The following is a 14,819-nucleotide window of genomic DNA, read 5'->3' as shown; positions in this document are numbered from 1 at the left end:
TGACATAAGAAGCTAGCAGCTGGTATGTCATCTATGTCCCTCCATTGAAAATTGCATTTTATGATGTCACAATGTTTCCAATAACACCTCAATAATGGTAAGACTCTTGGCAGTGTGAAGGATCAGTGGAATCTTGGGGTCTGAGTCCATAGGACACTCAAAGCTGCTGTGCAGGTTGACTCTGTGGTTAAGAAAGCATATGGTGTATTGGCCTTCATCAAACGTGGAACTGAGTTTAGGAGCCAAGAGGTAATGTTGAGGCTATCTAGGACCCTGGTCAGACCCCACTTGGAGTACTGCTCAATTCTGGTCACCTCACCATAGGAAGAATGTGGAAACCATAGAAAGGGTGCAGAGGAGATTTACAAAGATGTTGCCCGGATTGCGGAGCATGCCTTATGAGAATAGGTTGAGTGAACTCGGCCTTTTCTCCTTGGAGTGACAGAGGATGAGAGGTGACCTGATAGAGGTGTATAAGATGATGAAAGGCATTGATCGTGTGGATAGCCAGGGGTTTTTTCCCAGGGCTGAAGTGGCCAGAGTGAGAGGATACAGTTTTAAGGCGCTTGGAAGTAGGTACAAAGGAGAAGTCAGGGTAAGTTTTTTACGCAGAGAGTGCTGAGTGCATGGAATGGGCTGCCGGCAACAGTGGTGGAGGTGGATTCAATATGTTTTTTTAAGAGACTCCTGGACAGGTACATGGAGCTCAGAAAAATAAAGGGCTATGGGTAACCCTAGGTAATTTCTAAGGTAAGGCCATGTTTGGCACAGCTTTGTGAGCCAAAGGGCCTGTATTGTGATGTAGTTTTTCTATGTTTCTTAATCGTCTATGTTTCTCAAGATAAGCATGAATCGGGAATCACACTAAGATAGGGAGAATGCTGATGAACAAAATTCCTGTGACAGCTAAAGTAACAATAATGGGAACTGCATGCAGTGCGTTTGCTGAAAAGAGGCATAATTTACCTCTTGCACAATTCTATATAAACGCATACAAATAGCTTTTGCAATTACCTGAGTGAGGAGAGGGAGTTGGAATTGGGTATAGGGATACTGAGTTCATGATGGGACTACTGTGCTATGTTCAACAAAAATGACAATCATTCCAATAAATTTACAATTCTGGAACAACTATTAGAACAAAAAAAGTGTCATCTCAAATATAACTCAGAAAGTGATATTTATAACGTTTAGTATATGCTCAAATAAAGCTGTTTTATAAGAGCATGTCCTCAACGTGCATTTTTTTGGTTTTTTCCCCCCATGTGATCCCACCTGTGTATCAGCTAAGAAAGTCAATGGTGAATTCGTTTTTAGCTTCACAGGGACAACCTTTAAGCCAAATAGTTTTGTGGTTTCAATGCCCAGATGTAAATACATGTTTTTACTGAATAAAATGTTAAAAAAAAAATTATGTATAATGGAGTTTGTTGAGAATGTCTACTGGAAAACCTGATGGTATATCACTTGGTAATTCCCACATGGGAGGTGGGAGGAGCCAGAAAAGATGACACCAGAGATTTTGCAGACCCAGGTGACTTCTTCCAGTTTGTCCGTGTCTCTCTCTCTCTCTCTCCCTTCTTTTCAAGGTCACTGGGGTTCTATTGGTGTCCATGATCTACAGTTTCGTCCTAAACTAAACTATGGTTCTCCATGGGCAGTGTGTTTTCATTCTTGGACTCGCTGTTTGGCCTGCCGTTTTGATAACTCCAGATGCGGCCTGGAACACGTGCACCTTCATGGATGAGCTCGTTCCTCACTGATGTCACCAAATGAGGAGTCACAGAAGACTGAAACATTGAGGCAGCAGGCAGTGTGCGCTGTGGTCGGAAGGAGTCCCTGCACTTGAGCGATCCCTCGCTCTCTCTTTTGAAGGTGACCGACAGCCCATCGGTCCTCAAGTCGGGGGACTTGGACAAGCGATGGGGCAGATTGTAACACTGAAACAGCAAACTGCTAGTCTCTTGTTCTTGTTCGCTGCAGGAGCGATATCGCTCTCTCTCAGTGGTGAGAGAGAGCCTGTTTGAGATGTCAGGAGTGCTGGGATGGACAGTAGCTTTTTGATGGACTCTAGATCATGGTCTCTTTGGGGGCTTTGATATTGCTTGCATTGGGGGAGGAGGTTGATGCTTTTGCTAGAGCAAGTGAGGGGAGGGTTTAAGCTTTTGCTGCTGCTTATGTGTGGGAGGGGGACTGGAGTTTGAGGTTCTGATTTTCTCTCATTCATTCTTTGGATTTCTGTTCCGTGGACGTCTGCGAAGAGTGAGAATTTCAGGTTGTACCTGTATAAATTCCCTGATACTAAATTGAACTATTCTTACAAATCTTAATAAATTGAAACAAGATCAGTGTCCACAGTGCATAAAGTCAAGCATCACATGATACTGTCAATCTTAGGTGCAAATCAAATCATGTTCTCTAGCCTCAACTGCAACTCTAACATAAACAGGAGAATTACTGCAGATGCTGGAAATCCAAAGTAACACACACAAGCTTCACAGTACCTTTGAACAGTAGGTGCCACAGAAAAAATGCCAATTTAGTTTCTGTGTTTTCATTTCCACACTGGCGAGATTGAACATATTTAGTGAACGAAACCATGGACCAGCCTCGTTATCTGATACTAGCTTGTTATACACCTAGATGGTTGGATTCACAAAAGATTGCCTACCTATTCACTTGGAAAATGACTTATCATTGCAGGAAACCCAAATGGAAGCGAATGAAGGAAAATGTAACTGTCTTCTTAAATGTCAATGAAAAAAAGCCATTCTCTATAACCCAGCCAAAGATGCATCTGTACTCAGGCCTAAGAAGCAAATAGTTATTCAGCAGAACAGAAACCAATGAACTGTCATATGCTGCTCAGTATGTTAAGTAAAAAGTTAACTCTTGTAGTAAAATCACAAATGCAAAGGGACTAGGGAGTCCTAGTGTAGGATTCCCTAAAGGTTAAGACCATAAGATACAGCAGAATTAGGCCATTTGGCTCATCGAGTCTATTCCACCATTCCATCATGGCTGATTTATTATCCCTCTCAACTCTTTTCTCCTGTCTTCTTCCCATAAGTTCTTGATTAGTCATGGTGTCAAAGGTTATCAACTTCCATTTTAAGTATAGTCAATGATGTGGCTTCCACAGCCATGCTTGGCAAAGAATTCCACATATTCACCATCCTCTGGCTAAAGAAATGGTACAATGGTAAAGAAACCTCCTCATCTCTACTCTTAATGGACATTCCTCTATTGTGAGGCTGTGCCCTCTGATCTTAGTTTCATCCACTCGAGGAAACATCCTCTCCTTCACCACTCTATCTAGGCCTTTCAATATTCAACAGGTTTCAATGAACTCCAGTGAGTATAGGCCAAGAGCCATCAAAAACACTTCTCATATGTTAAAGTTTTCAATCTTGGAGTCATTCTTGTGAACCTGCAATGGCAGTACATCTTGTTTTAGATAACACTCCGATACTCAATACTCCAATGCAGTGTGACCAATGCGTTATAAAGCCTCAACATTACATCCTTGTTCTTAAATTCTAGCCCTCACGAAATGAATGCTAAAGGTTGAACAGTGGCTAGTTTGCAGGTGACATGAAGATTTTGTGGTGTTGTGAGTAGTGTAGTAGGTTGTAGTTTATAATGGGTCACTAATAGGATAGGATGCAAAATTGCACTGAGAAGTGACAGATGGAGTTTGATCCAGAGAAGTGGGAAGTGATTCACTTCTTGAAAGTCGAACTTGAAGGCAGTGTAACAAGATTAATGGCAGGATTTCTGGCAGTGTGGACGAGCAGGGATCTTGGGTCCAAATCAACAGATCCCTCAAGGATAGGGTGGTTAAGAAGGCATATTGTGTGTCAGCATTCATTAGTTCAGGGGAGTTCAAGAGCCTCTTAGTAATGTTACAGCTTTATAACACTCTGGTTGGAGCACCATTAGAATATTGTGTTCACTTCCTGTAATGGTCACCTCATTACAGGAAGAGTGTGGAAGCTTTAGTAATGGTGCAAAGGAGATTCAAAGAACATCCTATGAGGAAAGATTGAGCAAGCGAGGGCTTTTCTCTTTGGAGAGATGGAGGATGAGAGGCGACATGACAGAGGTGTACAAGATGATAAGAGGCATAGATGAGTGGGCAGTCAGTGCTTTCTTCCCAGATTGGCAATATGAGAAGACATACTTTTAAAGTGATTAGAATAAAGTATAGGAAGGATGAAGTCCAAGGCAGCATATATTTTTTTTAAAACACAGAAAGTGCTAAGTGCATGGAAAACGCTGCTGGGGATGATGGTAGGGGCAGACACATTAGAGATATTTAAGGGACTCTTGAATAGGCACAGGGATAAAAGGTAAATGGAGGACTAGGAGTGAGGGAAGGGTTAGATTGATCCTGGTGTAGGTTTAAAAGGTCAGTACAACATCGTGGGTTGAAGGACCAGTCCAGTGTTGTTCAAAGGTTGTACTCAATCTTTAAGTGGAGAAGCAAAATTAGCAACGTGTTTACAAATTTATCACACTAAAATGCCTTACATACAAACTTAATTTTTCTTGATAGTTTTTCAAATATTATTCTGAAATGTACAATACCCCCTTGCACAGTTGAATTCTGAGTTTCCTCACTTCTAAACCCCCATCATTTTGGATTGGCAACAACATCTCCTCCACAATCTCCATCAACACAGGCGCACTGCAGGGATGTATACTTAGCCCTTGCTTTACTTGCTTTACAGGAGGGAGACCGAAAACTTTCCTGAGTGGTGCAATAACAACATCCTCTCACTCAATGTCAATAAGACAAATGATCTGATTGTAGACTTCAGAAGAGGGAGACCTGAGATCTATGAGCCAGTAATCATCGGAGGATCTGAGGTGGAGAGAGTCAGTAACTTTAAATTCCTAGGTGTCACTATCTCAGAGGGCTTGCCCTGGATCCATCATATAAACATTATTGCAAAGAAAGCACAGTAGCACCTCTATTTCCTCAGGAGTCTGTGAAGGTTTGGCATGTCATTGAAAACCTTCACAAACTTCTATAGATGAGTGGTGGAAAGTGTGCTGATTGGCCCCATTATGGCCCGGTTTGGGAACACCAATGCCTTTGAGTGGAAAATCCTCCAAAAGGTGGTGGATACCTTCACAACCATTGAGCACATCTGCATAAAATATTGCTGTAGAAAAGCAGCATCCGTCATCAAAGATCCTCACCACCCAGGCCATAATCTTTCCTCGCTGCTGCCATCAGGTAGAAGGTACAAGAGCCTCAGGACTCACACCACTAGGTTTAAGAACATTTACTACAATTTACTACCAGGGTTTCAGCACTTAAGTTACAGAGAAAGGTTGAACAAGTTAGGTCTCTATTCATTGGAGCGTAGAAGGTTGAGGGGGGATTTGATCGAGGTATTTAAAATGTTGAGAGGGATAGATAGAGTTGACGTGAATAGGCTGTTTCCATTGAGAGTAGGGGAGATTCAAACGAGAGGACATGATTTGAGAGTTAGGGGGCAAAAGTTTAAGGGAAACACGAGGGGGTATTTCTTTACTCAGAGAGTGATAGCTGTGTGGAATGAGCTTCCTGTAGAAGTAGTAGAGGCCAGATCAGTTGTGTCATTTAAGGTAAAATTGGATAGGTATATGGATAGGAAAGGAGTGGAGGGTTATGGGCTGAGTGCGGGTAGGTGGGACTAGGTGAGATTAAGAGTTCGGCACGGACTAGGAGGGCCGGAATGGCCTGTTTCCGTGCTGTGATTGTTATATGGTTATATGGTTATATGGTTAATTCAGCCATCAGGTTCTTGACCAAAAGGGGACAGACACACTCATTTAAGGACTCTGTTATATTGTTATTTCATGCTCATTATTTATTGCTATTTACTTATATCTGCATTTGCACAGTTAGTTTACAGTTTCTGATGTTTACAGTTTACTGTTACTGTTTTATAGATTTACTAAGTATTCCCAAAAAAAACCTCAGGGTTGTATGCAGTGATATATATGTACTCTGATAAAAAAGTTTATTTTGAACTTTAATATTTCCTTCAACTATTTCTCACCAACAAGTGGCTCAAGTCAATAAGTAACATATACAAGTTATGCTTTATGCACTGTAATCAGTCTTATGAATTGCATTGGAAATAGTGGGTTGCTCTTCTTCCCCATCAGTGGCCATCTCAAAAAGCAACATGCTAATAGCAACATCTTTAAGAGATTTTATTACCCGTCAAACACAAAAGCAGCTTCTTTCCCTCCATCATCATTGAGTGGCCCATAAACCCATTAACCCTTTTCTTTTGCACTATTTATTTTGCAATTTATAGTAGTTTTATGTTTTTGCACCATACTGCTGCCACAAAACAAAAAAATGTCATATAAGACAGTAATAATAAACCTGATTCTGACTCTGTGTTTGAAATCCAGGTCCAATTAATCCACAAAAAATCAACTCTTCAATCATAAGGACACATTTATAATCAGGTGAAATTCTGTTGCATCCAGTTCTCACTTTTCTCACCTCAATAGGATATCTCTTTCCATTCAGGCTGTGTTCTGAACCTGGAGAACTCCAATTCTGACCCCAGTGAAATTCCAGTTTTTCTGCTTTAAGTCTGGTTGGAAGGTCAGCTCCGCTAACAAAATAATCATCCTTCAGCAGCACAGCAACTGAAAGATAGCAGGATGATAAAATGTTGTTAACACACATTGGCTTGAATTCAAAACAACATTTTAAAAATCTCTCTCATACACAAAATCTCCTCACAAAATCTCTCAACACTTTCTATGACCTTGCATGTTTCATCAACCGTTTTCAAATTAGATGTGACCAGATATTCCAGGGCAGACTATAATTTAAAACTGTGGAATTTCCTCCCCAATCATGCTCTAGAACTACATTCCCCTTCTTAAAGGTGACTAGGGATGGTCAATAAGTCCTAGACATGCCCAGATCCTGAAAGAGTAAACAAAATAAAACTAAACAACCACATTTAGATTTTAAACAAAATGTTAAAATAGCTGCACACTTTTTTCAATAGCACAATAAATTCATTTACTAATTTAACTGATAATCCTTTGACTGAGTTAGCTGAAGTTGTTGCTTGAAAGCTAGTCCTTTCCCTGACAAGCTGCAACTGAATGTAATAGTTCTGCTCTGAAGACTGTTGAACTTGGAGAATGTTGCTGAGCACGTGCTTCAAATTTCTCAAAATGCATCTTGCGATCAGGAGAGCCGATTAAACATTCTTCTTCAGTTCTCATCATTTTCTGATCTGCAGCTTTTTCTTAAATAATTACAAAATATATATAGAGCAACCAGGAAAATTTGATTGGATATCTTACTTCAGCAAAGCAACAGCTGAAATGTTGGTTTGAATGACAGTATGTAATTTCTTTTGACATCTTCATTGTTAATCCAACTAGACAGAAAATGTAATTTAACCCATTGAAGATAATTGTGTTTCTTACTCAATATGAAAATAGCTACATTTACATAAAGTAAATGTAGGCTTTTCTAGCCCATGAACATGAATGGTGATAGTGTTCATACCATTAACATGAAGCACTGAAATGCATTTCAAAATATTGTATCATTCCTTTACACATCAGTTTAATTACATTTCTTGCACTTGTTAACAATTCAGTGCAATTTAGTGCCATTGTAATCCAGAATATTATTGAATCAATCCCAGAAAATAACAAGGCTTTGCAACTTTCCATGATGTTTGGAATTCATGAAAACATCATTCTTCTCTGTAACAAGTTTCAGTCCATCAACACATAGATTTGGACCAAGATGCATTCGTTCAGCTCAATAATCCAATTTCTCATTGTGATGGGGAAGATTTTTCATTACTTCCTCCAAGCTAGTTAGATTATTCTCTACGCAAACACGAGGAAATCTGCAGATGCTGGAAATTCAAGCAACACACACAAACTGCCGGTGGAACACAGCAGGCCAGGCAGCTTTTATAGGAAGAAGTACAGTCGATGTTTCAGGCTGAGATCCTTTGTCAGGACTAACTGAAAGAAGATATGGTAAGAGATTTGAAAGTGGGAGGGGGAGATCCAAAATGATAGGAGAAGACAGGATGGGAAGGGATGAAGCTAAGAGCTGGAAAGTTGATTGGCAAAAGGTATGCAGAGCTGGAGAAGGGAGAGGATCATGGGATGGTCTAGGGGGAAAGAAGGGGGGAGGGGAGCACCAGAGTAAGATGGAGAGCATGCAAGGAGTGATTGTGAGAGGGACAGAGAGACAAAGAGAGAGAAAAAAAGGGGGGGGGAGAGAATAAATAAATAAGGGGTGGGGTGAGAAGGGGAGGAGGGGCATTAACAGAAGTTAGAGAAATCAATGTTCATACCATCAGGTTGGAGGCTACCCAGATGGAATATAAGGCCCAGACAGCCCAAAATGTCAACTGCGCTTCTCTCTATAGATGCTGCCTGGCCTGCTGCGTTCCACCAGCATTTTGTGTGTGTTGCTTGAATTTCCAGCATCTGCAGATTTCCTCGTGTTTGCCAAGTTTGTCCAACCTCACCTTATAGCTGATACCTTCTAATTAAGGCAACACCCTGCAAGTCTCTTCTGTACCCCTCACAAACCATCCCCATCCTTCCTGTAATGGAGTGACTGCAAGAATACATAAAACTCCACGTATTGCCTAACCAAAGTTTGACATTGCTGCAACATAACTTCTGTACTTGTATTCTTAATGGTCCATCCAATGAAAGCATGCATGACATATGCCTACATTACCACATGATCAATATCCATGACCACTTTTAGTGAGTTATGGATTTGAAATACTAAATCCTTCTGTATATACCATAAGATATAGGAGCAGAATGAGGCTATTTGGCCCATTGGGTCTTCTCTGCCATTTTGTCATAGCTGCCCCATTATTTCTTTCAGCTCCAATCTCATGCTTTCTCTCTGTGTCCCTTCATGTGGTGACCAATCAAGAATGTATCAACCTCTGCCTGAAATATTTATAAAACCTTGGCCTCCACAGCTGCCTGTGGCAAAGAAATCCACAGATTTACCACCCTCTGCCTAAAGAAATATCTCTTCTTCTCTGTTTTAAAAGGACACTGCTCTATTCTGAGGCTGTGTCTCCTGGTCCTAGAATCTTCCACCATTGAAAACATCCTCTTCATATCCACTCTATCAAGACTTTTCACCATTCAATATGTTTCAATGAGGTCACCCCTCATTTTTTCCTGAATTCTAGTGATAACAGGCCTACAGACATCAAACACTCTTCATATGACACGCCAATCACACCTGGAATCATTTCCATGAAACTCTTTTGAACTCTCTCCAGTGTCAGCACATCCTTTCTTAGATAAGGGGTCCAAAAGTGCTCACAATACTCCAAGTGAGAGCTCACCAGTACTTTATAAAGCCTCAACATTACACCCTTGTTTTTATATTCTAATCCTGTTGAAATGAATGAATGCTAACATCACATTTGCCTTCCTTATCACAGACTCAACCTGTAAATTAACATTTAGGGAATCCTGCACAAGGACTCCCAACAGCCTGTGCACTTCAGACTTCTGAATTTTTCTCTCCCTGTGGAAAATAATCTACCGCTTTATCTTTTCTAGCAAAGCGCATAACCATACACTTCCCGACACTACATTCCATCTGCCACTTCTTTGTCCATTTTTCTAATCTAGATTCTTCTGTTGCCCTCTACTTCCTCAAAATTACTTGTCCCTCTACCTATCTTCATATCATCCACAAACTTTGTAACAAAGCCATAAATTCCATCACCCAAGTCATTGACATAAACCATAAAAAGCAGTCCCAACACAGACTCCTGTGGAACACTGCCAGTCACCGGCAGCCAACCAGAAAAGACTCCCTTTATTCCCACTCTTTTCCTCCTGCCAATCAGTCACTTCTTTATACATGCTACTATTTTTCCTTTAATACCACGGGCTCTTAACTTGCTAAGCAGTCTCATGTGTGGCACCTTGTCAAAGGCCTTCTGAAAGTCTAAGTACACAACATCAACTGATTCTCCTTTGTCTATTCTGCTTGTTATTTCTTCAAAAACTTCTAACAGATTTGTCAGGCATGATTTTCCCTTGAGGAAACCATACTGACAACTGCCTGTTTTATCATGTGCCTCCAAGTACCCTGAGACATCATCCTTCATAATTGGCTCCAACATCTTCCTAATCACTGGGGCCAGACTAACTGGCCTATAATTTCCTTTCTTCTGCCTCTCTCTCTTCTTGAAGAGTGGAGTGACATCTGCAATTTTTCAGTCTTTGGAACTATTGCAGAATCTAGTGCTTCTTGAAAGATTAATATTAATGCCTCCACAATCTCTTCAGCCACCTCTTTCTGAACACTGGGGTGTACACCATCTGGTCCTGGTGACTTATCTACCTTCAGACTTTCTAGCTTCCCAAACATTTTCTTCTTGCTATAGGAAACTTCACTCGCTCCTTGCCACTCTAAAACTTCTATCACACTGCTAGTGTCTTCAATAGTGAAGACTGATGCAAAAATAATTATTCAGTTTGTCTGCCATTTCCTCGTCCCCATTGCTACTTCTCCAGTGGTCCGATTACCACTCCTGCGTCTCTTTTACACCTTTTGTCTCTGAAGAAACTTGTGGTAGCCTCTTTAGTATTATTGGCTAGCTTACTCTCGCATTCCATCTTTTCCTTCTGAATAACTTTTTTAGTTGGCGTCTGTTGGTTGTTAAAAGTTTCCCAATCCTCTAACTTCCCACTAATTTTTGCTCGAGTATATGCCTCTCTTCGGCTTTGACCTTCTTGTTTGCCATGGATGTGCCATCTTGCCTTTAGAATCCTTCGCCCTTTTTGTGGTGTATATATCCTGTGCCTTCTGAGTTGCTTCCAGAAATTTCAGCCATTGCTGCTCTGCCGTCATTCCTGCCAGCATTCTTTTCCAATCAGTTTTGGCCAACTCCTCTCTCATGCCTCTGTAATTCTCCTTCTCAAATTTCAGGGTGAATCTGATCATATTATGATCATTTTCCCCAAAGGGTTCTTTTACCTTAAAGTCTTTAATCAATTCTGATTCACTGCACAACACCCAATCCAGAATAGCTGGTCCCTCGTGGGCTAACAGGAGCTGCTCTATGAAGCCGTCTTGTAGGTATTCTAGAAATTCTCCCTCTTGCGATCCAGCACCAATCTGGTTTTCCCAATCTACTAGCATATTGAAATACCCCATTTCTGTCGTAACACTGCCTTTTTGGCATGCACTTTCTATCTCCTATTGTAATATGTAAAAGACATCCTTACTACTGTTTGGGGGTCTGTACATATCTCCCATCAGGGTCTTTTTGAGTGATGAGTGTTTTCTCATCAGTTCTGCCAGGTCTATTTTGATTACGTAGAAAATTGATACCGTCTTGCAAAATTTTGTCCATAGTACTTTGGGAGATCTTTGGGGAATATCTGATTCTATTGAGCATTTTAGTTCAAGATCATGATCCTGTATGCACACTGATTGTAAGTTAATTGTGACTATCTTCATGCATATTAGGTTGTTCAACAGAATGTGCCAAATCAAGTTTTAGTATAGAACTGTGCCTGAAAGGCATGAGAAATTGGCAAACGCTATTGTTCATTATTAGTGACCTTCTGATTTAAGGATACCATTTACTTATTTATTATTTATTGAGATACAGTGTGGAATCAACCACCAAGCTACACCTGATTTAATCCTAGCCTAATACAGGACAATTTACACTGACCAATTAACTTCTCAACCGGTACATCTTTGGAATATGGGAGGAAACTGGAGCACATGGAGGAAACCCATGTGGTCACAGGAAGAATGTATAAAACTCCTTACAGGCAGTGGCAGGAATTAAACCTGGGTCGCTAGTACTGTGGAGTGTTGTGCTAACCACTACTTTTTGCTGGTGTCGTCATTTTGCCTTGTGTGACTTTGACAAATTTCTCAAACTTTTCATTCATTTGGGTCTTGAATTAATATGGAACCAACCTTGGTTTACAGTGGACTAGTTGGACATCAGATATGTACCTTGTCTCCAGTGATTCATCTCTTTGAATCTTTGAAGTTGTTGTTGTTCTTGAACAACACTATCTTCAATCATGACTTTGACACATACTTGTGAATCCTGAAAACATACTTCCAATGATGTTTCAGCTATGAAGCCAAACTTTTTTGAACAGTCAGACTTATGGTACCTCAAGAGACTAGCCATCATAGCAACCCATACCAAATACATTTTACTATGAAAATATGTGAATTAACTGCTTACCATACATATCTTTCTCCATAATGAAATAAGCTGGAACTAGCTCAGCAATGAAATCTGATCAATCACTGTTAATCTAGACTGTGACTCTGAAACCCTGCTATTTCACATTATGGTAAAATTACTTCGCTCTTAGAGTAAATGCTACACAAAGTAATTCTTGTGTCATTAGTAGCAGTTATATTTTGCAGACTCTTTCTTTGTGACATGAAAAATATCTCTTTGTGCTAGGATTTCATTAAAAATATCACTTATTTATTCCATAATGCTTTGAGTTACAAACTGCTGTAGTGTGCCCTCTTTTGAGGAATAAGTTGTACTTGAATTCTTTAAAAAAGATTAGCACAAGGAATGACAGCTGGTATAGTTATAACTGGGACTTTAACTGTGTGTGGTCAAACGATAACGTTGTGATTTTCTTTCTTTTCCTACCAAATTTTCAAGCTATTTTCACTATTTTCAAGCTACTTCACACAGTCTTTTAGGACACAGACAAGCTTTTCAGCTTGCAATGGCTATATCAATCATCAAGTATTTATCTTTATTCAGCCCATTTACCAGCACTTTGTCCATAACCTTTTATGCCTTGGTGATTTAAATGCGCGTCGAGATACTTAAATAGATGTTCTAAGAGTCCCTGCATCCACCAGTCACTCAGGAAGTGTTTTCCAGATTGTAAACATCTTTGGGATGAAAAAAATTCTTCCTCAGATCTACTTCAAAACTCTTCTCTTTACCTTCAATATATGCTCTGCAATTTTGGGGGAAATGTTTCTTGCTAACTACCTTATTTATGCCTCTTGTAATTTTGCACACCTCAGTCAGGACTTCCCTCAGTTACCTCTGGTCCAAGGATAACGTTGAACTAAATTGGGTTATTGTCTCATGTACTGAGGTATAGTGAAAACTTCTCTTGTATATTCTGTCCAGTGGTAGAGGGGAAAAGTGAGAATGGCAGAGTTAGTGGTGTCTTTGATTATACTGGCTGCCTTACAGAGAGAGTGAGATATATAGACAGAGTCCATGGTGGGGAGGCTGGTTTCCCTGATGTGCTGAGATGTGGCCACAATTCTCTGCAGTTTCTTGCAGTCAGGGGCCGAGCAGTTGCCATACTATGCAGTGGTGCATCTGGGTAGGATTCTGGATGTGACTATACTGCAGCAATAAATATTGGTGATGCTTAAAAGGGTAATGCTAAACGTCTTTGCCTCCTGAGGAAATGGGGGCACTGTGTTTGGAACAGGACAGGTTATTGATGATGTTTACTCATGGGATCTTGGAACTCTCAACCCTCTCAACCTCAGCACTGATGATACCAACAGGAGCATGCGCACTGCACTCTCCCCGAAACCTTTTGTTTTGCGGACATTGAAAGAAAGACGGTTGTCATGACATCATATCACTAAGTTCTCTATTTCTTTTCAGTGCTCTGACTAATCATTACTTGAGACATGGTATCATCTGCAAACTCATGAAGGAAGTAGAATCTGGACACACAGTTGGAGGTAGAGTAGGAGATTGAGGATGCAGCTTTGCACCACTGTTGAGGATAATCATGGCAGAGATGTCATCACCTACTGTTTCTCATTGCAGTCTATTGGTCAGGAAGTGAAGGATACAATTGGAAAGGGAGGTGCTAAGTCCCAGGTCTAGGAGCTTGGAGATGAGTTTGCTTGGAATTATAGTATTGAAAGCTGAGCTGTAATCAATTAACAATAGTCTAACATTGGTGCCTTTACTGTCCAGATGTTCCAAAGATGAGTGTAGGACCAAGAGATAGTGTCTGCTGTAGAACTTTCTCAGCTATAGACAAATTGCAGCAGGTCGAGGTTGTCTGGGAGGCTGGAGTCAGAGGCACTAGTCAGTAGTCAATAAAGCATGTTATCTTGGAAAATACCCCCACCAGCTGATCTGCGCAGGAACTAAGGTCACAGCCAAGGACACCATCTGGGCAAGGGCCAACATATCCAGTCACTCCAGTCTCTCCTGAGAACTGAAATGCTCCATCCTGCTGAATGTTATCTGTACACTCTTGTGTATTTCAACTTTATATTCTATGTAGTCTGCTCAATGTGTCATTTTAATTTTACTTTAAAATTGGTTTGGTACATCTTTAAGAGCATTTGCAGCTATGCCTTTATCCTCTCTTTCTCTTTCCCTAAAATGACCCACTGATTCTCATGTAGTCACAGTACCTATAGTTGGGAACTTCAATGTTTCATTTCTGCTTCTTTAAGCTCCTAGGCATATTTTTGTTTTTAGGTAAAATAGTTTACCTTCAGTCCCTCATGACAACCCTCACCATCTTCCATCTCAGGAAAAACACACCCATATGTACAATGTTGGAAATGTTTCTTTAGAGGTGCAACACAATCTTCATTTCCAACTGCAATGTATTTTGATGGAATATGCTGATAACATCCACAAGAGACTGGAGCAACAAAACAAGAACTCCAAACAGTCCAGATCATGATGATTACATCATAAATTCATTTGATAGCATTGTTACATTCTAGTACTGCTTAAATGATGAACATCATTGAACAA

The 14,819-nt window shown here is 40.4% G+C and overlaps 1 protein-coding gene across 3 annotated transcripts in view; it reads right to left on the bottom strand.

Moving 5' to 3' along the window:
• Nucleotides 1-14,819, bottom strand: part of LOC140741842 (receptor-type tyrosine-protein phosphatase gamma-like) — a 648,055-nt gene that overhangs the window by 364,906 nt on the left and 268,330 nt on the right. For all 3 annotated transcript variants that reach the window (XM_073072297.1, XM_073072296.1, XM_073072295.1), the window contains exon 4: nt 6,515-6,663. In XM_073072297.1, coding sequence (XP_072928398.1) covers nt 6,515-6,663 — 149 coding nt within the window. The remainder of the gene's footprint in view (nt 1-6,514; nt 6,664-14,819) is intronic.

Source organism: Hemitrygon akajei, chromosome 19 (assembly GCF_048418815.1).
Source record: "Hemitrygon akajei chromosome 19, sHemAka1.3, whole genome shotgun sequence".
NCBI lineage: Eukaryota > Metazoa > Chordata > Chondrichthyes > Myliobatiformes > Dasyatidae > Hemitrygon > Hemitrygon akajei.
The sequence above is the reverse complement of the archived record's forward strand: the minus strand, read 5'-3'. Positions and strand labels throughout refer to the sequence as shown.